Here is a 24,707-nt window from a genome sequence, read left to right as displayed (position 1 = left end):
AACACATGGATTGTGTGTGTGTGTTTGTATGTGTGTGTGAAAGAGGGAGAGAAAATTGGGGGAGTGGAGGCAAATATTTGCTTAATGATATTTGCTAACTGTATAGAAGGTAACACAATGCAACTTTAGTGGTAAGACTGGACTGGGTAAAACTGGGAGTGAATGACAAGGGTAAAGGCGCTCAGTTACATTTTTCTTTGTTGCCTTGAAAATGGGCCCATTTTGAACTATACCAAATCCATCTGAAGTGGGAGTATAGAAACATTTCCTTATAATTTATTATAAGAAAGATGGAAAATCTACTATTATTATAGAAGATTGTTAGTTTAAAGATTGTAATGAAAGCATGTCCATTTAATATTTTCTAATGGTATACATGCTACAAACAAAGAAATGCTCAGAGAGCCAGCATAGGGCCTGGACATAAGGAAATCTCAATTCCTCTTCTGGTCCTGCTTTTTCCAGCAGGTCATTTAGCTGTCTCAGCCTCCATTTCATCTTCATTGAAGGAATTGAACTAATTGAGATCTAGAGAAAGGGCAGAATTTTTGGAGGTCTGGCCTGAAGTTTAAAAACAGACCTCCTACCACTCTCTATGTCACCCCCCATCCCAAGTACCAATTTTTCCTATTTAACTACAAATTGTTCTGGGAGAAACTATCCAAACCTTGAACTTCTAGAAAGAAGTAAGAGGGTAAGTAAAATGGGCTTCTTAAGGGTTTCTAACAAGCATACAAGTAGAGGAGAGGTGCAAAAACAGATTTTCACAATTTGGGGTTCTTCAATGACAAATTTAATCAGGAATCAGTACTACCATCATCTGGACTTTTCAGGAACAAAAAATATTTCTCAAAGTTAATGCCATCTGAAGCTTGTCTAAGGGCATCTGAACTACTCCTTGTACCACTGAATTCTCTTCTACACAGTGCTCATCAGCAATGCCAAGTTGGCACTGATCCATCCATGTCCGGGTATCTTGTAGTATTTCCTAATTATGAAGCTGTTGCATGCACACGTGCGCATTCACACACACACACACACACACACACACACACACACACACACACACACACACACACAACAAGCTTATTCCTGTTAAAGTGGAGGAACAACTGCAAGTCATTCAATAGCCAAGCAGCCCTTGGTTCTGAATGCTGCACCTTTCCAACTATCTGCACAATTACAAAGAAATAAAAAAATCTTCATATCTGCTAAAAGCAAACACAGAATTGGCATGCATGGCTTTCACTTAAATTTAGTTTTCTTCGCCATTATGGGCTATGATTACAGACAAAAAGCAGTGTTATAAACCTGTACTTCAAAGACTGAGAATTATTTCAAATATTCAATCCTTAGCAAAGTGAAATCCTTCCTAGTGTTAAAGAGAAAGTTTTCTGTGTCTTCAGTATGAAATATCAGGGTTATAGATAAAAAAGAGTTGCTTAAAATATGCCATAACATTTCATTTAAAATATAATTAGAATGTCTGGTCCACACTGAAATTATTAATGTAAGCATAACTGTTTAAAAGTTATCAAAAGTCTTATTCTATTGAATTGGCCTCTGCTATTGATTTTGTTTTCTCCTGGAGGTTTCTGTTTGGCAGTAGCAGCATGATTTCTAAACTACATTGCTCTGCATTTTTTTGGTAAATTTTCTGTATGTATTTTTTAGACAAAAGAAAAATCACCAGTTTATAAAAAAGGAGCCTGAACAGTTTGCTCCTAAAATACAGACATGAGGTTTTATAAAAAGGATATTGGTTTCTTGCTATAAAAAGTGACCGAAAGGTGTCAGACCTGAAAACAAATTCTCACAGTTTTTTCAGTGTTGGCTGTGTACAAGGCATTCAATAGAACAGAGATAGATGGATACCATTCAGTTTGTGCAATAACTTGCTATGTGGGACAGCCTCCTAGAGGAATCAGGTGTTTGAAATCCTTCACCCCCAACTCTAACTGCTTATTGATTCAAAATTGCCCCAGTGGAGCAGTTGACAAAAAATTCACTACATTTTATAAACCCTACTTAGATGTCTATAGAGTTTTCCAATTCTGCCTAGTCTGTTTAGCCACTCCTCTATCAGGGTCCTAAGTGTCTGGTGTCAGAATTATAAGTTGCTGGTGTTTCTCCCCATTGAGAGTCAGAATTGGTGATAGATAACAAAAAGGGTGTTCAATCAGGAGTGAAGAACAAGACCGGGAAGCTGCCTTGCCATCCTCCCAGCGTTTTACGGCATTCTTGAGATTACGAGACAAGGGGTACTTGTGTTTGTCACTCTTGGATTTGCCAATGATTTTTCCCCCAACACACACATTTTAAGTGCTATGCATGTAAACAACCCTCTATGAAAAGAAGATTGTTGTGTATAAGCAAAGAGAGACGGGGGGAAATAATGCAGGTGCCTAAGTCTTCAATAGAAAGGTCATGGACTAGCACATTTTGCATCCCTGGAAAGGTACCCCAAAGGATGGTTATCAATCTATCTCTTATAATTGGTAACTGTAAATCAGTGGCCCAGAGGAGAAATCACAGGAAAATAAACCCAACATAGTACAGTGTGTTTTTAAAATAATAACAACAACAAATAAAAAGTTGAAAGCACCAATAGCCCTGTTGGACACTTGAGCAGAAGTACCCTATTGTAACAGTAAGCTTGGATTCATACTCTGGACTCTGAACACCCTCTCCTCCTTCACATAGAATCACCAAGTGAGTCTGAGTCATCCAAAGACAGAGGCAGGTACAGGTCCTATAAGAAGATAAGAGAAAAAGTTAATTCTCCTTAACTATTTGGGCTCTGAAATGGGCAAGATTATATGACTGCTTGTGTTTTGATTCATAAGAAGTTGAAGAACAGGGAGGTATCCTTCTACCAATGTATTCTTCACTCAGTTTCCCCAGTGGTAACATCTTGCAGTTTTCCGTTTACTTGTGTGTGCGTGTGTGTGTGTGCATGTGTGTGTGTGTGTGTTTGTGTGTGTGTTCCTAGGCAATTTTAACATATGTGTATGGTTGTGTGACCATCACCATAGTTGAGATACAGAATTGTATCTCAGGCTCCTTTGTGCTATAACTTTATATCAACATCCAAACCTCTTCCATCTCAAAGCCCTGGTAACCAATAATCTGTTTCCCATCTCTAAAATTTTGACATTTCAAGAATGTTATATAAATGGACCATACAGTATGTAACCATTCACCCATTGAAGGTCATGTGGGATGATCCCAGCTTTGAGCTATTACAAATAAAATCACTATAAACACTAACATACAGATTTTTGTATGAATATAAGTTTTCATTTCCCTGGGATAAAGTCAAGGGTAAAATTGCTGAATAGCATGGTAATTTCATACTTGGTTTTGTAAGGACTGCTATATTGTTTTCCAGATACATTCTTACCAGAAAAGTAGCAGTGATTCAGTTTATCCACATTCTCACCAGTATTTGGTGTTTACTATTACTTTTTATTTTAGCCATTCTTGTGGGTCTGTATTGATATCTCATTATGGTTTTAATTTCCCTGATGGTGAATGCTATTAAATATCTTTTCAAGTACATAGTTGACATCTGTAGTTCCTCCTCAGTGAAATGTTTCTTCATCTCTATTGTTCATTTTCTAATTGGATTTTTTCTTACTGTTGAGTTTTGACAGTTATTTTTATATTCTATATATGTCTTTGGTTAGATATGTGGTTTGTAAATATTTTCTTCCAGTCTGTAGTTTGTCTTTTCATACTGGGCACAGTTTTTGAAAAGCAAAAGTTTTTCATTTTAATGAGGTCCAACATATCAATTTTTTCTTTTAGGATGTGTTTTGCTATCAAGTCTTAGAATTCTTTGCCTAGCAGAAGATCAGAAGATATTGTCCTATGTTTCCTTTAACATCTAATATCCATTTTTGGGTTAATTTTTTCATGAGATATGAAGTTTAAGTTTGGGGTACTTTTTTTTGCTTAGGGATATACAATTGCTCCAGCACCAATTATTAAAAGGGTTAGATTTTCTCCATTCACTGCCTTTTGCACCTTTGTCAAACAGTTGTGAATATATATGTAGGTTTATTTCAGGCTCTGAGAAAACTGCCTGAACAAATGCTTAGCCCAGAAAATGTATCCCATCTACATATTTCCAATTTATTTCCTGATGCTTCCATTTCCAGCAATTAGGATTTATTGCTCCAAATAGTGTCTCAAGTCTTGTCTAATGTCTTGAGGAGATGGGGGGATAAAATGCTATTGGCTTTTCCCATTGTCCCCAGAATTGTATTTGGAGATCCTTGTGATTCCTCTTGGACTTACTTCACCCATTGTCTAAATCAATGATTTTCAAATCTCTCTTTCTCTCTCTTTCAATCTCTCTATCTCTTCTCCTTTTAATCCCCTATTCATATGAAATTTGCTTGGATGCCCAATACATCAAAAAATAAATAAATAAAAGTATAGTTGTTCTAGTTGAACCAGACATGAGGGAGGCAGAATCTCACTCACCTCCAAATGATAAACACCTACAATTTATAAACCACTGTTTTCATTCATGTTATCAGCAAGATACTGAAGGGAACTAGAAAATTTTAGGGACAATTCTGTGGATATTTAAGATACCTACTTTGCTAAAATGGAGACGAAGAACTTCAGCAGAGGACTGTCCAAGAAAATTGGGGAATACAGCCTCTCTTTGAAGTAGAAGAAAAAGTGATGATGAGGAAGAGGGACAAGAATGAGAAGGAGAAGAACTTATTTATCTAACATTAAAAATGCTTTTTTATGGGAAAGAGAGGTAGGAAAGGTTTTAGGCATCTTAGAATGGAGAGAGGAGCAAAGTATATTCAAAAAAATGAGGTTTTAATTCTGGTTAATTAGTACTATGACATTGAACAAGTCTTTTGTGTCTTGATTTCTTCATCAAGAAAATGCAGACTTTGGAATGGACAATTTGTAATGTCTCTTCCAGCTCTGAGACTATTATTTGGAACTCTCAAGGGAATATTAAATCATTAAAAAACACAACAAAGGCAATTACAGTAAATAGACTCACCTCTCACCACTTCACCATCCTTTCACTGTAAATCAAGGGTTTGCAAACTTTTTCTGTAAATAGCTAGATAGTAAATATTTGAGGCTCTCTTTGCTGGCCACATATGGTCTCAGCCACACAGTCTTGTTTGTTTGGGTTTTGTTTCATTTACAACCCTTTAAAGATGTAAGAAACATTTTGTTTTTGTTTTTTTTACATAAGAGATTTATCCAAAAACAACCAGGCCACAGGCAGAATTTTACAACCTTGTTATGTTTTAAACTACCAAGGAAGATTTCTCAGAAAACTGCTAAACAGGTAGGAAGTACAAGGCTTAAGAAACAATAGGGCTGCAATAAAAACTTGTAAAATGGCATAGAATGGAGCTGCATCTCTGAAGAGATTTAGTTATTTAGTACTTGAGTAAAGTGAAAATTGAACATAAATTATCTTTGAGCTCTAGACTTCCATAATGGTGAAGAAAGTCTCTGAAAATATGCTTTTACATAAATTTAATAACACCTGGAAAATTGTCAAAATCAAATATTTAAGAACTCTAGAAATTAATCAAAGGCTTACAACAATCCAAAAAGTGTTTATTCAAGAAAAATGGATAAATCTCAGTAAGAATACCAAGAGTTGTGGTGCTTTAACTCACCTTATTTCCATTTTCCCCTTTCTCCAGATCCAGGGTAGCTTTGAAAACTAACAGCCTCACCACTACAGTATCTCAAAAACTGCACATTAGCAGCCACTGGACAATGCAGAACAGGTTTGGAGCTCCCCAAAATGCCACATTCCCTGAGAATTGTCACTTTTTGACCTGTCTGGAAACTCCTACTTGTAGAGTTCTTTTTCATTTGACCTAACAGAGCATACTCCCTGTGAACAGCCTTTCAGGGAGCATTAATCAGCTGCAATTGCTTAAAATCACAGCTTCCTGAGGTGGGGGAAATGTTTGGGGCAAATGAATCTGCTTAAAACCTTAAAAGGAAAAGCTGGAGAATTAAGGGCCATAGGGGACTTTGAAAAGCAGCAGCATATTCCCAGTAATCTCTAAAGTAAGGCACATGTTCAGGACTGTGTGTATTCTCAGAAAAGTCCTGAAAAAGCCCCTAATCTTTCACCTCTGTTTGGCCTTGAGGCTCTGTACAAGCAGCAACTGAAGGCTAAGACAAAGTTGTAAATTGCCTGACAGAGCATTGAAATTATGCCCCAGCACATACACAGAGCTCTCAGCAAAGGCTGGGAGACTTATTGGATCAAGGCATTCAAGGAAATCTAGCAAAATTATCTTTCAAGAATGAAGGATAAATCAAGACAGTTCCCAGATAAACAAAGACAGATTATTCATTACTAGCAAACATGTCCTGCAAGAAATGCTAAAGAGAATCCTTCAGGGAGAAATGAAAGGAAAACAGACAGTAATTCAAAGCCATATAAGAAATAAAGAACACTGGTAAAGGTAATTGTACTCTTTTCTTCTGTTATCCAATTCAAAAGACAATTGCATAAAATAGTGATTATAAAAATGTGTTGGTGGACTTATTATATATAATGATGTAACTTGTATGTCAATAAGAGCACAAAGAGAAGGCAGAAAGGAACGGTGTTATACCACAACAAAATTTTATATGCAATTGAAATTAAATTGATATTAATTCAAAGTAGATTGTATTAAGATGCTGACTGTAATCCCCAAGGCAAACACTAAGCGCAGCCGGTGTGGCTCAGTGGTTGAGCATCAACTCATGAACCAAGAGCTCACTGAATCGATTCCCCGTCAGGGCACATTCCCGGGTTGTGGGTTTCAGGCTCAATCCCCAGTAGGGGGCATGAAGGAGGCAGCCAATTGATGTTTCTCTCTCATTGATGTTTCTATCTTTCTATCACTCTCCCTCTCTCTCTAAAATAAATAAAAACATATTTTAAAAAGAAAATAACACGAAATAAAATTAGTAAAAATACAAAAGGGGAATTAAAATGGTACACTGGAAATATATTTATCTAACACAAAAGGTCAGTAATAAAGAGATAAAGGAACAATAAAGATATAAGACAAATACAAAATAGGAAAATGGGATATGTAATTCCCACCTTTCTAGCAATTGCATTAAATATAAATAGATTAAGCACTCAAATGAAAAGGCAGAGATTGGCAGAATGGATTAAAGAAAAATAACATGATCCAGTTCTATGCTGATTGAAAGAGACACAATTTAGATACAAAGATACAATTAGGTTGAAAATAAAAAGATGGAAAAAAGATTTACCATGCAGTTAGTAACCAAAGGGAGCTAGAGTGGCTATACTAATATCATAAAAAATAGACTTTAAGGCAAAAATTATTACTAGAGACAAAGGAGAATGTTTTATAATGATAAAAGGGTCACTACATCCAAAAACATAATTATAAATATACATACACCTTAACAGCAGAGCACCCAAATACATGAAGCAAAAAATGACTGAATTGAAGGGAGAAATAAACAATTCAACTATAATAGTTGAAGACGTTAATACCCCGGACCTTCAACAATGGATAGAATATCTAAGCAGAAGACCAACAATGAAAGAGAAGACTTGAACAACACTACAAACAATTATGCATCTCTAGAATACTCCATCCAACAACAGATTACACATTCCTTTCAAGTGCTCATGGAACATTCTGCAGTATAGGTTATATGTTAGGTCATAAGACAAGTCTCAATAAATCTTAAAGTACTGAAATCATACAAAATATGTTCTTTGACTACAGTGGAACTAAATTAGAAAGAAAAACAAAGATATTTGGGAAATTCACAAATATGTAAAAATTAAACAACACGCTGCTAAATAACTAATGAGTCAAGGGAGAAAATAAGGGAAGCTAGAAAATACTCTTGAGATAAATAAAAATGAAATAAATGATATAGAAAAAGTTATGAGATCCAGCTAAAGCAGTGCTCAGAGAAAAATTTATATGAAATGTTCAGTATATGCTAACTCATAGAAAACAGGGAGTAGTAGATTAGTAGCTTCCAGGGAATGGATGGAGGGGAAAGGCACTATAACTACTAATGGGCATAGGGCTTCTTTTGTGGGTGATGAGCATATTTCTGCACAACTGTGACTATACTTAAAACCACTACACTGTACACTTTAAAATGGTGTAACTTATAGTATATGAATTATATCTCAATAAGCTCTTATTTTTAAAATACCTTTGAAAATCTCTTACATTGACAATTAAATACTGTTTATGTGATTTCTGAGTATGAAGCCCTATACAGCAATAGGCAATGTATAATGCATATGGTAATATTCAGTATGCAATGATGTATACAAATATGAGACAGTCTTGTAGTAGTTTTTTATGACTACATTGTGACTATTGATTAATTCCCTAAGTTAAACTTACACAGAATGCAAGTCCACTATAGTAGAAGGAGCCCAGGATTAAGAATCATGAGACCTAGGCTCTAGGCCTAGCTTTGCTTTTTAACTTCCCCCTTTCAAGGCCTTTGTTCTTATATCTGAAAATAGTGGACTATGTGGACTATAAGATCTTTAGGGTTCCTTCTAGTTCTAAAATTCTATAAAATATAATTCAGATCATTGCATTTATTTTTCTTTAGTTATACCAAAGCAAGGAAAATGAAACAGAAACTGCCAAGTTAATGAACTCCCTGGACATTTTCCAGGCAGTACAAAAGGGCCTTTTCATTATGGAGACCACTTTGAGTCCCACCACTCTGAACCACTGGGCTTCAGCATTCACCCCTGCTCTTAATTGTTCATGTAAGAGACACTTCAGTGTAGTTGGTTGGTTGGTGAAAATAGTTATCTGGGAAGATTGTTCCAGGCTCTTATCTTAGAGGACAGGGGGACAGGCCTCAGAGTAGAATCCTGAGGAAATTCCATTAGCAGCTGCTATGACTTGGAATGGGTACAGTGAGATGCAAGCTATGGAAAGAATCCATATGACTAGGCCTAAGTATGACCTTCTGTCTTCCATCAATTTATTTAATATTCAAAATATATTTCCTTGTATGGGTAGAACAATGTTCAGGAAAAGGAATTATCTCAACATTCTGTTTTTGTTGATTGATATGTAGAAATACAGAAATACACATATTGCTTAACAATACAAATAATTTGCACCTGAAATTCATTTGCTTAGTCCCTTGGAGCCCTACAGAACAAAATGTTTGTAACAAATACAGCTGTGCTGGCGATACTTTTGCATTAGAGGAAACAAAATCTTGGTCTCTGGTCCAAGAAGCTTATAGTCCAAGGGAAGTCAGAGAGGAGTTTTGAAAAACCTGGCTTCTAGTTTGGATTTGCTTTCCCCCAAATATACCCTGCATTTTTCTGATGGCCTGGCTTTGTTTTTGCTGATTTTTAAAATTTTATTTTATTTTATTTTTCCATCATCATTTATCCCCTCTATGCCCTCTTCCACCTCACCCCACCAATCCCCCTGACAGTCACCACACTGTTGTCCATGTCCATGAGTTCTCTCTCCTTTTTTCCCCCTTTTTTGCTCAGTCCCACCACTCCTCAGCACCCTCCCCCCAACCAGAGCTGTCAGCCTGTTCTCCATCTATAAGTCTGTCTCTATTTTGCTTGGTAGTTCAGCTTGTTCATTAAATTCCACATATGAGTGAAATAATTTTTTTAAAGCTGAAACTCCCTGTTCTCTTCACCAGCCATCAAAAGCCTACCCGGGCTTTAGGGGCCCACTTAAATGTCACCTAGTCTGCAAAGCTTTCCTTGTCTCCCACCCTCTTTTGTGCTCCCTTAGTCCTTTTGTTTGCTCTTGATTACACTACCAAAATTCACTTAAAGTGGTGTTTGTAATTTAAGGGTCAGGACCCTGCTTTATTCATTCAACTATCCCTCCACGCACTTACAGGCTGACACACACACACAAAAAGTCCAGAAACACAGAAACACAGAAGAATTTGTATATTTAAGTAATATTAGTTATATTTTCAAATAATATATTTTCTTTCAGTCTCCAGACAACTGTGGAAGCAAAACGCCTTCAATTTAAGGCTATGAGTACAATTACTAATCTGGAAAAAATATAAAAATAAATGAAAAGTGTTCCCTATGTTTCTAAGTTTTTTGGGCATCTTTAATATGTTACCTTCTCCAAATTGTTGAATCGTACTTGGGTTGTCTTTAACTTCAGCATTTCCTTTTTTTCATCTATAAAATGAAAACGCTACCTGCCCTATCTTTGTCACAGGGTTATTGAAAGGGTAAATGAGAAAATGATTACGAAAAGGATAAAGCAGTATAGAAATGCAAAATGTTGTTTTCATTAACTATACAAGGATTTACTTTGTGTCCATATTGTATCACTTGAGTATGCGGACTTTGGCTAACCCCATCACAGCTGCATTAAAAAGGACTCTTCATGAGCTGCTTAAGAGGGGAAGCCAAGAGGCTGATTACAGCTCTGGGCCCTGCCACAGCCATCAAAAGTTACCAAAGGGATGCTGGGACTTCAAGTTTCTTTCCAATTGCGCAGGAGGAAAGTCATGGCCTTAGCCACCTGCTTCCTGTCTCCACCATGACTCACTCACACCTTTAAGGTCCACTTGGATGGATGTTCATATGAGATCTGCTTAGGCCCACTGCCCAAGAACCTTAATAGTGCTAAGGTTCAGGTAGCTGTGTGAAAAGAGAAGCAAGAAGCTGAGACCTGAGCCCTAGGGGGACTGAGCCAAGGTCACAAGATACTTTTTAGCTTATAGAGAAAAAACAGTTTACTTTCCATCATTGGTGGCATAAGCATGAGGCTATTGCTTTCTGATAGGATGTACCAAGAGAGGCACAGAATCACTTCTATGACACTTCTTCTCCAAATGCATAATCTGAATTTAATCACGCGAAAACAATAGACAAAACCAAATTTAAGAAAAAACAAAAAACATTCCACCTAATAATTGATCTGTACTCTTCATTTGTACAATATACTGGCCTAAAAGATAAAAACAACTGAAGAACTTTATTAGATTAAAGGATACTAAAGAGACATGACAACTGAAGGCACCGTCATCCTGGATTGGATCCTGGACCAGAAAAAGAATGTTACTAGGGCAATTGATAAAATCTGAATATGGACCGTAGAGGATATAATAGTATTGTAGCAGTGCACATTTCTTGATTTTGATAATTGTACTATGGTTATGAAAGAAAATGTCCTTATTCACAGGAAATACACACTAAAGTATTTAGAAGTAAAATGGCATGATGTCCTCAAGTTAATCTCAAATGGTTAAAAAAATAATAAAGTGTGTGTGTGTGTGTGTGTGTGTGTGTGTGTGTGTGTGTGTAGAAAGAGAGAGAGAGAGAGAGAGAAAGAACACAAAAAATAAAGCCAATGGTGCAAAATAACAACAGCTGGTCAATATGAATAGAGTATACAGAAGTTCTTTATTATTCTTGTAACTCTTCTGTAAATTTAGTTAGAATTATACCAAAAGAAAGAAGAAAAAGAAAGAAAGAAAGAGAGAGAGAGAGAGAGAGAGAGAGAGAGAGAGAGAGAGAGAGAGAGAGAGAGAGAAGAGAGAGAGAGAGAGGGAGGGAGGGAGGGAGGGAGGGAGGGAGGGAGGGAGGGAGGGAGGGAGGGAGGGAGGGAGGGAGGGAGGGAGGGAGGGGAGGGGAAAGAAAGCCTGTAAATCCAGCCAGGAGAAATGGTTTAACAATGTCAGCACTCACCTCAATGCCTCAATGGGGTTATGAATGATGGCTCCTCAGCCTAAATGAACTGAACATGTCAAATGAAAAGCTGAATGATTCAAGAGTGCAGACCAAATAAATGCCCATGTCGCACCCAGCTATTTGGGTTAGGTTCTAATGTCAGGTGCTGGTGTAGGTCACACTTGCCAGAAAAAAAGTAAGGGCAGAAATGCACAGGGCAAATATACAGTAATAAGTAATGTTGCATAGGACGTTCTGTGTGGAGAGTGCAACAATAGAAGTAGGCTACTCCCCATCTTGGAATGCCCGCATTAACAAGCTTTGCTGCTGAAAAGAATAACTGAAAGTTCACTGCAAAAGCAATTTTCATCCATCTCACAATCTCTGGGTAATGTTGGCTATATAGACAGTTCAGCAACTCCTCCTTTGAGGAAACGAAATAGCTCAGTAGGACAATTACAAGGTTCTGGTCAGGGTCAATTCCAGAGGTTAAAAGGGTCACTAAAGGAATGCAACTGACATTAGGAATGATGGAGCAAGTAATGGTCAGATTAACTAGGAAATTAAAACCCTGATGCAGAGAAAAGGAAATGAAAATGGATATAAGGCAGTAGTGTATACTGTTAAATTTTTTAACCACTGACTTTATGAGGGAACAAAACAACCTTGATTTGTAGTACTTGTTGATTTCCATGGTGTAAATCTTCCCAGCACAGCTGTGTTCTAGTTACCAATACAATGTCACTGAACACAGTCCTCTGTCTGCTACTACCTAGCTATGTTACTCTACTAAGCAACTTAACCTTTCTAGATTGCAATTTCCTCATCTGCAAAATATTAACCTCACAAGATCACTGAGAGAATCAAATGAAATTAGTTTATTTCTAAGATCTCCAGCTTTGACCATCTATGGTTCTTTGACGGAGTTGACCACATTGGTGGCTTCAGCCTCTTCCCATCTCACACCAAGTCTTGTGAACAAGCAAAAGACAAGAGAATCGTCGATGAAGCTGCTGTAGAGTGTGGTAATCAGAACAGAAACCACATTTATATCCCCTTAGAGATGAGGTTCAAGGCAGATAAGGTCCAGAGATGAGGTTCAGATTTTTTATACAGAAGAGATTTCTGGGTGGGAATCTGTTTGAAAAGTAGAGTTATATAATCTATACACTTCTATTATTTTAATGGTATATTTATTTGGGATGACTTAGAAGTGCACATGGTGCCTAGGACCAATGCCATATATATGTGCCCTCTCTTCCTATGCTGTATCAGAATCAGCCTGGTAAAGAATACATAGTGAAACTAGGGCTTGTTCATATTTTGATGCCCAGCAAATCTAAAGTTAGTAACTCAGTGCTAACTTTCTTTGAGTGCTATATTTATGGCACTTCTATTGACTGGTACCTGGGGGACATAAGTTGCCTTTAAGGCCCTCTTTGCTATGCCTCTGAATTGCAAAGACAAGTGCTCAGCCCATCCCTGAGCCATCATTTGGTGACACCATTAGCTCAGAATGTGTATTTGGGAGCCCTGTACCTTTTCCTTTTGATTAAATGTAATTGGGAGTAAATAAACCAGGGGTCAGAGGAGTAAATAAAAGTGACTGGAAGCTTGGCCCCTGCTGGGATTTCCAGGGCTTCATATTAATGGACCAGATGAAAGAAAATTCTGGCCTTGATATGCTGTTGAAGCTGATGGAAGAGAAAACCCTCACCCAGCCTATCAAAAAAGTCCAGGTGTAAAGGGGTTTAGTAAGGTATAAGAGACATAATACCTTGTGCTTCCGGAGGCTTCCAGGACTGGTGGGCGTAGAGATGGGAGACTGCTTAGACTTGGGGGTAGAGAGCTGGCTGCTGGAGGTTCCATTTGCTAGCCCAAGGCAAGAGAAAAGGAATGGATAAAAATCAACAGCATACAAAGGAACAAGTTATCCTTCCCCTCTGAAGACACTAAGGACATTCAAACAAGGCACACATACAAATAAGTGATTTGATGAGTAGGACAAAGGTGAAAAGAAACACATTCCTCAGAAAGACAAGAAATGCAATCCTCAAGTTAATCAGATCCCTGAGCAGTGCAAGGCAGCAATCCTTCTATCCTTTCCCCTGAGTGCTTCCAATTACAGGGTCTGGTTCTTTTCAAACCTTTTTCATATTCATTACCAAGTTTGACCCTATCAACATTTCTGTGAGGCAGTCTGGGAACATATTTTGTTTCAATTTTGTAAGTGAGAAAAAAAGTGAGGCACAAAGAAATTTTGTGCCTTACCTTAAAGGAGAGGAAATATCGGTGGTTCAGACTAGCCCCATTGTCAATCTCTCTCTGTTCTCTATTTTCCTGTTCAACTTACTCCGTCCCCTCCCTACACACTCTCTCTTTCCTACCTCATCCTGGGGAAAAAGAAGAGAAAAGGGGCTAGTCAGGAATAAGAATGAAAAAGTGGAGGGGGGATTCATGTTCAGATATGTCACACTAAAGTTTTTTTTTTTTTAAATATAAACGCCTATGTTATTAATCAGAGATATTCTGAAATGTGCTTTACAAATATAAAGGCAGATATCCCAATGGTGTGAGGGGAGGGTAAGAGGGAGGGAGGAAGAGAGAAAGAAAGAAGGGAAAACAGGAGTGAGGGGAGGATGAGAAAGAGAGAGAGAGAAAGAGAGAATGAGAGACATGAGAGAATAAAAAAATTGAACAAGTTAAGCAGGAACATGGCCTGAGAGTGCTGCTATTAGTCCCACAGGTAAAGTATGAACTGTTGTATCATAAACATTTCCTGAGGATATACTTCCTCTGCACCACTTATGGTAATGTTTCCTAGGTTCTGCAACCTGCATACCAACTGTAGAGATGGAATAGACATCAGTGTGGTGGTTGTTGTATTTGTCCAAGTGCAAGTGAGCTGAAAAATGGGCACTTAGGCTTCCACTATCTGGCTTTGCGTTTGTATTCACTCTTCTCTCACCCATTCACTAAGAGACCTTACTCCCTATCTGAGCTTCCTGGCAATCATCCATTCATTTAGCCAGTAGTTACAGGGTACTTTCTGTAAGCCAGGCCGAGTATTAGATATTGGGGTTTCAGAGATGAGTAAGTCATTTCCTGTGGGGAGACAGGCAAGAATACAGTAGGCTAAGTACTATGACAAAGCCATGTAAGGGGTATTATTGGAGCCCTGAGGAGAGACTTTGAAATCTGGAGACTGGAGGCAAACAAGAGTAGGCAACACCTGAAAGAATCCTGAAAATTACACTGGAATAGACAAATTTATAGAGACAGAAGGTAGATCAATGTTTGTCAGGGGCTGGCTAGGATGGGTGGGAGAAGGATGAGCTGGGGGAAATTTTTAGAGAGTGTCTGCTAATAGGTACAGAGTTTCTTTTAGGGGGATAAAGATGTTCTGGCATTAAATGGTTATTGTTGCACAACTCTGTAGCTAAATGAAAAACCATTGAATTGTACATTTCAAGTGACTGAATTGTTTGCTATGTGAATTATATCTGAATAAAGTCATAAAAAGATGAATTGGAGCTAGACAGAGATGGTGAAAAAGGTATTCTGAGCTTTAGAATTACACCAATAGGGCCAAAGACATGCAGGTGTGAAAGAATACAGTATGTTCACAGAAGAGCAAATAGCTCAAAATGGCTGAACCATAGGGTGCCAGAAGTGAGTTCTAAGAGATAAGTCAGGGACGAGGATAAAGGCCAAAGCCTGGGGTCTTTTCGTGGGGACATTTGTTTGTGACATTTTTCATTTTTCTGTTTTTTGTTTGATTTGTGGGAAAAATCTGGGAGTGATACCATCAAATTTGCATTTTAAAACTATTACTTCAGTTGCTGTCTTAAGGTATCTGTAGAGGACCTTATTTTATCATCAACACTCAACAAGCATTTTGGAAATCAGTTTTTAATCATTTAACTGCCATTCACTACATGCTAAAAAATGCAGACTTTCTCAAATTTCCTGATGGAATAAAACCCAAAGATGGACATTAGAGAAACAAGAAAATGTAGACAGGCACCAGCTGAAGGAATGCCTACATTTACAAACTAGATAAAAATATATTCAAATATGCATTTCTTCTATGGGTTCTGTGTGAAAACCTGGGAGAATGCCATTTTATATAGATTCTGAAGCCAATTCATATACATGTCAAGTAAAAGAACTAGCAGGGGAAAAACACAAATGTGGTCTGATGAACTGCACATGGCCTTGAATGGGCAAATCCACATGAAAGCCTGTCACAGTTCACTGTATGATATCCCTCGTTTTCCATTATTATTCTTTACTAAAAGTTCTTTGCTCTTGTCTCTGAGCTTCTATTTCTCAGTTGCAATTTGGAAATGCATTGGGGGAGTCTTTGCCCTCTTTTAATTGTCTCTCTCTCTCAATTCCCTCTTCAGAACCACAGCATTGTTTCACTGTTGTCACTTTTCATTTACTTGTAGTCCAAATTCTTACACTCCTTTCTTCTCATTGTACAGTTAATTTCCCCCCCTCTACAACAAGGTATATCAGGAACTTTTCAATCTCCTAGGCCATCTTATCAATCTTATGAATAACAACTAGGATAATAATTAATGTTTACTGAGTGTTTATAGTATGAGTGTCTATGTCCTTTTCTCTGTTTGCCATTTTCTCTCTCTATTTTCCATTCTCTCTCTCTCACTCACACACACACACACACACACACACACACAGAGCCACATTTAGTTGTATTCTTATTATTTTAGAAATAGTTCAACCATTTTTATTATTTTAAATATTTTTTTGAATTACAGTTGACATACAATATTATATTACTTTCAGGTGCAAAACATAGCAATTAGACATTTATATAGCTTATGAAGTGATCACTCTGATAAATCTATCACCCACCTGACAACATATATAGTTATTACAATATTATTGACTATATTCCCAATGCTGTACTTTACATCCCCATTACAATTTTGTAACTAATAATTTGTACTTCTTAATCCCTTCACCTTTTTCACCTATCCCACCAAACACCTCCCATCTGGCAAATGTCAAAATGTTCTCTGCATTTATGAGACTTTCTGTTCTGCTTGTTCTTTTATTTTGTTTTTTAGTTTCCACATATAAGTGAAATCATCTGGCATTTGACTTTCTCTGTCTGATTTATTTCATTTAGCATAAAACTATCTAGGCCCATCCATGTTGTTACAGATAGCAAGATTTCATTCTTTTTTATAACCACTTAATATTCCATTGTATACATGCACCACTTCTTTATCCATTCATCTTTCTTTCTTTCTTTCTTTCTTTCTTTCTTTCTTTCTTTCTTTCTTTCTTTCTTTCTTTCTTTCTTTCTTTCTTTCTTTCTTTCTTTCTTTCTTTCTTTCTTTCTTTCTTTCTTTCTTTTTCCCTTTCCTTTCCTTTTCTTTTCTTTTCTTTTCTTTTCTTTTCTTTTCTTTTCTTTTCTTTTCTTTTCTTTTCTTTTCTTTTCTTTTCTTTTCTTTTCTTTTTCCTCCCTCCCTTCCTCCCTCCCTCCCTCCCTTCTTTCCTTCCTCTTCCTTTTTAATCCTCACCAGAGGATATTTTTCCATTGATTTTTAGAGAGAGTGGAAGGAAAGGGAGGGGGGAGAGAGAGAAACATCTATGTGAGAGAGACACATCAATTGGTTGCATCCCACACACACCTGACCAGAGCTGAGGATCAAGCCTGCAACCAAGGTACATGCCTTTGACCAGGAATCGAACCAGAGACCCTTCAGTCAGTTCACAGGCCAACACTCTAACCACTGAGCTAAACCAGTCAGGGCTATCCATTCATTTCTTGATGGACACTTAGGTTGCTTCCATATCTTGGCTATTGTAAATAATGTTACAATGAATATATGGTGCATATGTCTTTTCAATTTAGTGTTCTGGGTTTCTTTGAATAAATAACCAGATGAGTGCTGGGTCCTTCTTAGTCTCTTGTTATGGCCTTTGTTTTAAAGCCTATTTTGTCTGGTATAAGTACTGTTACCCCAGCCCCTTTTGTTTGCTTATTTCCATTTTCATGAAATATCTTTTTCCATCCCTTTACTTTCATTCTGTGTGTCTATCTGAAGTGATTCTCTTGTAGACAGCATGTGTAAGAGTTTTGTTTTCTTATACATTCAAACACCATATGTATTTTAACTAGAGCGCTTAATCCATTTGTATTTAAAGTAATTGTTAATAAAAATGTTATCTATTGCCACTGTATTACGCATATTTTGACCTTTTTTTCTGAAGACACTAACATTGCTTGTAATACTGGTTTGGTGGTGGTGAATTCCTTTAGCTTTGTCTTGTCTGGGAAGCTCTTTTTCTGACCTTCAGTTCTAAGTGATAGCTTTGCTGGGAAGAGTAATCTTGGTTGCAAATCCTTACTTTTTCATTACTTTGAGTATTTCTTGCCACTCCTTTCTGGCCTGCAAAGTACCATTGAGAAATCAGCTGGCAGTATTATGGGAGCTCCCTTGTAGGTAACTAATTACTTTTCTCTTGTTGCTTTTAAGATTCTATCTTTGTCTTTAACCTTTGGCATTTTAATTGGTCTTGGTGTTGTCTCTTTGTGTTCATCTGTGCTTCCTGGACTTCAATGTCTATTTCCTATATCAGGTTAGAGAAATTTTCTGTCGTTATTTTTTCTTTTCTTTTTTTTTTAACTTTTTTTTTTTTTTAAATATATCTCCATTGACTTCAGAGAGAGGAAAGGAGAAGGAGAGAGAGAGATAGAAACATCAGTGATGAGAGAGCCATTGATTGAGCCCACAACCTGGGCATGTGCCCTGACCAGGAATTGAACCCCGATCACCTGGATCCTAGGTTGACGCTCAACCGCTGAGCCATGCCCGGCTGGGCCATCGTTATTTTTTCAAATAGGTTTTCAGTTTCTTGCTTTTGCTCTTCTTTGTCTGACACCTCCATAATGCGAATGTTGTTACACTTTGAAGTTGTTGTGGAGGCTCCTTAAACTATCCTCATTTTTTTGGATATTTTTTCTTTTGGTGGTTCTAATTAGGTATTTTCTGCTTCCTTCTCTTCCAAATGGCTTATTTTACCCTCTGTTTCATCTTCTCTACTGGTGATTACCTGTAATGTATTCTTCATTTCAGTTAGTATATTCTTCATTTCTGACTGGTTCTTTTTTATGTTTTCTATCTCCACTTTTGTTTTCCTACTTCTTTATTGAAGTTCTCACTGAGATCATTGAGCATCCTTATAAACAGTGTTTTGAAATCTGCTTCTGGTAAATTGCTTGTCTTTATTTTGTTTAATTCTTTTTCTGGAGTTTTATTCTGTTCTTTCATTTGGACCATTTTTCTTTGTCTCCTCATTTTGGCTGCCTCCCTGTGTTTATTTCTATGAATTAGGTAGAGCTGCTACATCTCCCAGTCTTCGTAGTGTGGCCTTATTTAGTAGTTGTCCTATAGGGCCCAGTGGCATAGCCTCCCCATTTACTCAATCTGGGGGCTACAGGTACAATCCTGTGTGGTCTGTGTACACCCCCCTGTTATAGTTTAGTCCCGACTGCTGTTGTCACATCTATGGGAGGGATTTATTCCCAGGTCCATCAGATTTGAGAACTGGTTGTGCACAGCAGAGGAACTGCTGTGCAGGGACCCACGCCATGGAGCACTTCAGCGGGGCTCTGGTGCCTGAGTCTGTCCCTTGAGTGTGTTACTGGTGGAGGTGGTTAGGTAGTGCTCCAGTGTGGTCAGAAGCTGGCCACTGGGCGCACTGGTTTTGGGGACTACTGGGAAGAGTAGTCCGAGGTCATCCACCACCTATATCTTGTCCAGGGCCACCTGACATGAGCTACAAAGTGATCTGAACACGGCTACCACTAGTGGGGGGCCTGGGGCCACTTGTCAAAAGGTTTGGGGCATGCCAATGCCAGATGCTGTTTATTTGGGGGTTGTGAACCTTTGAGAGATTTAAGGAAAGTCCATAGCATGAGCCAGGACAGGCTTTTTGTATGGAAAAGCCTCTGGAAATGGCTAGGGTAGGTTGGCAATTTGGGTAAGGTGGGGTCGCAGGGAATTACCAGGGCAGGGTGAACAGTGTTAATGGAAACTCAGATATGGTGCCTGCCTGCCAACTCTCTGGGGGAAGCATTCAGCAAAGAAAGGATGGCCTCTGCCAGCACTTTTGTCTGGGAAAAAACTGGCCCTTCAGCCCTCACCTTGAAGCCATATAATTCAGTTCCTCCCCATATGTCCCTGATGCGCCTTTTGAGCTGCTACCCCTGTGCAGGAGCTCAGAACCAGTGAGTCCGAGTAAGTCCATGAGTGGGCTCTTTAAGAGGAACTGCCTAGGACTCCAGGAGCCCTCTGTCTCACTTAGCCACAATCCCAGCTGGTTTCCATAACCAAAAGTTATAGGGACTTATCTTCCCCACACTAAAACGCTTGGCTGGGGGGGGGGGGAGTAGGGCTGGAACTCCTTGCTCCTTAGGAGGGACTTCTGCAGTGAAGATATCTCTCCTGATTTTTATCACATGGGTATGGAAACAGCCCATTTTGTGACTCCACCTCTCCTACCAGTCTTGTCATGGTTTCTTTGTATCCCTAGTTATAGGACTTCTGTTCAGATAGATTTCAGGTGGTTTTCAATGATGGTTGTTCTGAAGTTGAGTTGTAATTTTGATGTGGTTGTGGGAGAATGTGAGTTCTGTGTTTACCTATCTGCTCTCTTGACTGGAAGCCAGTCATATTCTTGTTTTCCATGGGGAAACAGGCTTATTCCAGTTAGGGCATAGCAAAGTCAGAATTTGAAGGCAGGTCTCTCTCAAAGCCTATGTGTTTTTTGGTTTGTTTTCAGTTTTTTCTACATCACTCTTTTTAAAATGAATTGCTTCTGGGACTCCTTCCTATGACAACTTTCTGATGGTGGGTAGGAAGGAGGGAGAAAAGCTGTGGCAGAGAAAAAAGGAACAAGAGAGGGTAGAAGCGGACACTAGAACTTACACACATCATCTGGGCTTTTATCCTGCTTGATCTAATTGAGATTTGAAAGTGATCAGCAAAATCTATGAGTCACCAACTTGACTGGGTGCCATGACAATATCATAAAACAATAGCAGACAGAGCAACCATCATGGCATGTAACTACCCTCATGCCACAGATCTCTCTGGGAAGATGGTATCCGTGCCCTATCATCTGTCACTCCCCTCAGCTAGTACCCCTCTGCTATGCAGCACAGTTGCCAAACTTGGCCTAGCATAGTCTTGACTCACTAGATTCTTGGAATGATTATGCCTGCCCTTGCCCCAGTGCTCATCTTCAAATCCTTGATTCCATCAGAATGGAATACTAGAAGCACAAACAAAAGATAGCTGGTAAAGTAACTGATCTGATTTACCTAGATTTATAGGGATTGAAATGTATGGGGAAAGATGGTTTCCCAGGAGTGAGGAATAAGGTGGGAGAAGTCAGTTCCCGAATAACAAGGAGAGAGTCCAGTTAATGGCATAAGCAGCCAAAGACAAAGTGTGGTCACCAGCCAGGCAGAGTTGATGCTGATTTTCTAGACTATAGATTCCCTCGTCTGGTGGCTGGACTGGTCCCTAGAAACTGAGGTGGAGCTGCGTGTAAAGTGGGCATCAGTAGCCCCAGGTTTGGTAATTAAAGAATTCTCTGGGCAGTAAGTTAGAAAGGTCATTATACTTTCTGGCTGCACATTCACATGGCTAGAACTGCACAGGAAGGAAAGAGCCAGCTTGATAACTGCTTAACACCCAACTGTTGACTGGAGACCAAAGTGATTTAATGCTCATTCACTTTGCTCTAGCTTTCCTTCCATTTTAATCCTAACACTTGAGCTCAACTCAAAATCAAGCTTACTGGTCTTGGTTTGATATCTATTTTGAAATATTGCTCACTGAAAACAAGCGCAGTCTACCAAAAAAGCAGTGAAAACAATTTCAGAGCTGTCTTAATCATTACAGTTGTATTCTGACAATTGTTTTAAAACCATATACCATATATACATTCACATGATTCTCCTGATAACCCCAAGAACTGGTGATCAGGAATCACTGGTCTCCACTTAATCATAAGGATATAGAGGCTCAGAGAGAGTAGAACTTGCTTAAATGGTATAAATCACTTCTTCTCAATGGATGGTTGTTTGGGGGATTTGCTCACAGATTCATTTCAAAATTCTCTTAAGGTTAGTACCTCACATACCTCCCACTGTCTTGTCTTCTTTAATTCCCTAATGCCTTGCAGAGGGAGATCTCAATACATAATTCATCCACTTCATCAGTGTTTCTCATATTGAGATGCTCTAAGTATTCCTTCATTCCAATTCAAATATACCCTGTACTCTCCCTACATATACAGGGAATTTTTTGTGGAAGACCAACCAAGTAAAACCAAGGTGGTTTCAACTTACTTCAGAATAAGGCCAAGAGACAGAGCCTGTGGTTTTAACACATTCAATCCAAAGAGCTGTTGGGTGGGATGTTTGGATTGGTTTGGCTAATTGTTTCTGCTCAGTGGAAAAACTCCAAAGACCCATAAATTAAGGAAGCAAGAATTGAGGGCTCAGGAACAGTTTTTCACTAATTTGATCATATGGCTGGTTCTCAGGCCAAATTCAATCATAGGCTGTGATATACTATAACTTGAATGTTAAATATATTCCCTACAGTCTTGGACAGCATACAGTTGTGAATTCTTTAAATAAGGGAGAAAAGTCAGAGTACTCCCTGTTACAAAACTCATTGTACCCATTCCAGCAATATTTTGACATATACCATTTTTCCTCAGGAGGAGGGCCATTGAAAGAAGGCTGGGTGAAGTCCAGAATGGTTTTCTCACAATTACTTTCTGATGGGGGGATAAAAGGGAAAAAAGTTGTTTTCTTAAAATAAATGCTAACATTTATTTCCTGTTAAAGGTGGTTTTGCTGAGAACACGTTTCTGGTGAAGCAAACCTGTTCACTACCAGTTTTATGGGGCAGGAACCAGAACAAACTGCACTGCTCTTAATTTGTGGAAAGAACACACGATTTGGAATCAGTCAAGGTTTTAAATCCTGGCTTAACCATTTTCTAGATGTATGTCCTTGAGTATAACCTAACCTCCGAGAATTTGTTTCCACATCTGTAACATTTGAATAAAAAATAATGTAAATCTCAATTATTGTTGTTTTTATAATTACATGACAGACTATACATATAATGTTTAGCCAAGTGCATTAGTACAAAGGAAGGGTTCAATAATGATATTTTCAATTGATATTACTATGACCACTACTAGAAATGGAAGGAATTGAGTACCTGTGCAATATATCAGCACTGAGTTAGGAAATCCCCCTCCATAATGGATGATATATCAATCTATACTGGCTAAAGACTAATTCATTGGCTAGCAGGCCAGGCATTAGAGGACTGATGTTTTTCTCAGTGAAGACTATTACTTTTGGTTTTTGCATTTTATTGCTGTGCTCCCTCAAACACAGTCCTTGGTCCTCTCTTCTCCCTTTTTACTCTCTCAGCATTACCATGGTGGGAAAGGGTGTCAATGAATGCAATGTGAAACCATTGAAGGTTTTGCAGCAGGTGAGTAACACAATGGAAATGGTGTTTTAGGACAAGAAATTTGGTGGCACCACAATAGATGTATAAAGGGACAGAGGTTTGAAGCAGCGATACTGCTTAGGAGTCTGGAGAGTAATCCAGGTATCAGATGATTAGGGAAAGGAAGGAACTTCTGTGTGAGTAATGTGGAGATGTTTCAAAGGTTCAACAACAACAATGGCACTAATATATGGTGGACATGAAAAATCAAAGAGGGTAAAGAGTCAAAGATAACACCAAGGTGTTGGGCCTAGGGAGTAAAATATAATTGATTCTATTGTGAGATAGGGAGTTAAGGATAGGTGCCAAACACAATGTGTTTAATTTTAAGACACATTGTATTTGGCACCTATAAGCAAGATTGTCAGTTAGGCATTCATAAGCTAGATATCCAGAAGGAAGACTGAGGCTAGAGATGTAGGTTTAACAGCCAACTCCCTGTGCTCTGATATGTTATATTCATATATAACATATATGTTCTGCTCTATGTTCTGATTTTCCCACCCTGTCTGAAATATTTATTTCCTTACAAATTGAAATATAACTCTCCAAAGTTCCAGTCTACGTGATTGAGTATGTAAACACTGTACTAGTCTCCTCCCATAACCACATCAAAATTACAACTAAACTACACAACAACCATCATTCAATACCACCTGCAATCTAGTTGAACAGAAGTCCTATAACTGAGAATATGCAGAAGAGTCACAAGGAGACAGGCAGAAGAGGCAGAGATGCTAAACAGACTGGTCCTACACCCATGTGTGGTGGTTATAAATCAGAAGGGTTATCTCTGCTGCAGAGGCCCTCCTCTGCAGTGGGGGGAGTGAGGGGCCTCAGCGAGGGGCCCCACCCCTGCACTGGCTTTCCCAGCTCAGAGTTCCAGAACTTGGAAGAGAAGTTCCCATAACTTATGGATGTAAAAACCAGCAGAGATTGTGGTTGAATGAGGTGAAGGGCTTCTGGAGTCCCAGGTGTTCCTCTTAAAGGGCACAGACTTATTCGGACTTACTTGCTCTGAGCTCCAGTGCTAGGGTAGCAGTGCAAAAAGGCACCAAGGACATATAGGAACTAAATGTCTGGTTTCAGGGCAAGGGCTGGAGGGTCAGCTTTCTCCCACACAGAAGTGCTGGCAGAAGCCATTGTTTTTTAAATATGCTTTTATTACAAGAGATATCCAAAGAGACTTACTTCAAGACACATCATAATTAAAATGGCGAATGTCAAGGACAAAGAGAAAACATTAAGGACTGCAAGAGAGAGTCAAGCAGTGACCTACATGGGAACCCCCATAAAGCTAGCAGCTGATTTCTCAACAGAAACACTTCAGGCCACAAGGGAGTGGCATGAAGTTCTCAACGTAATGAAAAGCAAGACTATGCAACCAAGATTGCTTTATC

The 24,707-nt window shown here is 38.5% G+C and overlaps 1 protein-coding gene across 8 annotated transcripts in view; it reads right to left on the bottom strand.

The window, feature by feature from the left end:
- Positions 1-368: 368 nt before the first annotated feature.
- DCX (doublecortin) overlaps positions 369-24,707 on the bottom strand; it is a 325,574-nt gene continuing 301,235 nt past the window's right edge. For 6 of the 8 annotated variants that reach the window (XM_087813334.1, XM_016198126.2, XM_087813335.1 and 3 more), the window contains 2 exons: positions 13,494-13,588; positions 369-2,752 (listed from right to left, as the gene is read on the bottom strand). In XM_087813334.1, coding sequence (XP_087669460.1) covers positions 2,696-2,752; positions 13,494-13,588 — 152 coding nt within the window. In that variant the 3' untranslated portion in view covers positions 369-2,695. The remainder of the gene's footprint in view (positions 2,753-13,493; positions 13,589-24,707) is intronic. The other 2 variants (XM_016198141.2, XM_016198151.2) reach the window with 1 other exon arrangement.

This window comes from Miniopterus natalensis, chromosome X (genome assembly GCF_054644295.1).
Source record: "Miniopterus natalensis isolate mMinNat1 chromosome X, mMinNat1.hap1, whole genome shotgun sequence".
Taxonomy (NCBI): domain Eukaryota; kingdom Metazoa; phylum Chordata; class Mammalia; order Chiroptera; family Miniopteridae; genus Miniopterus; species Miniopterus natalensis.
This window is presented reverse-complemented; position numbering and strand designations above follow the sequence as displayed.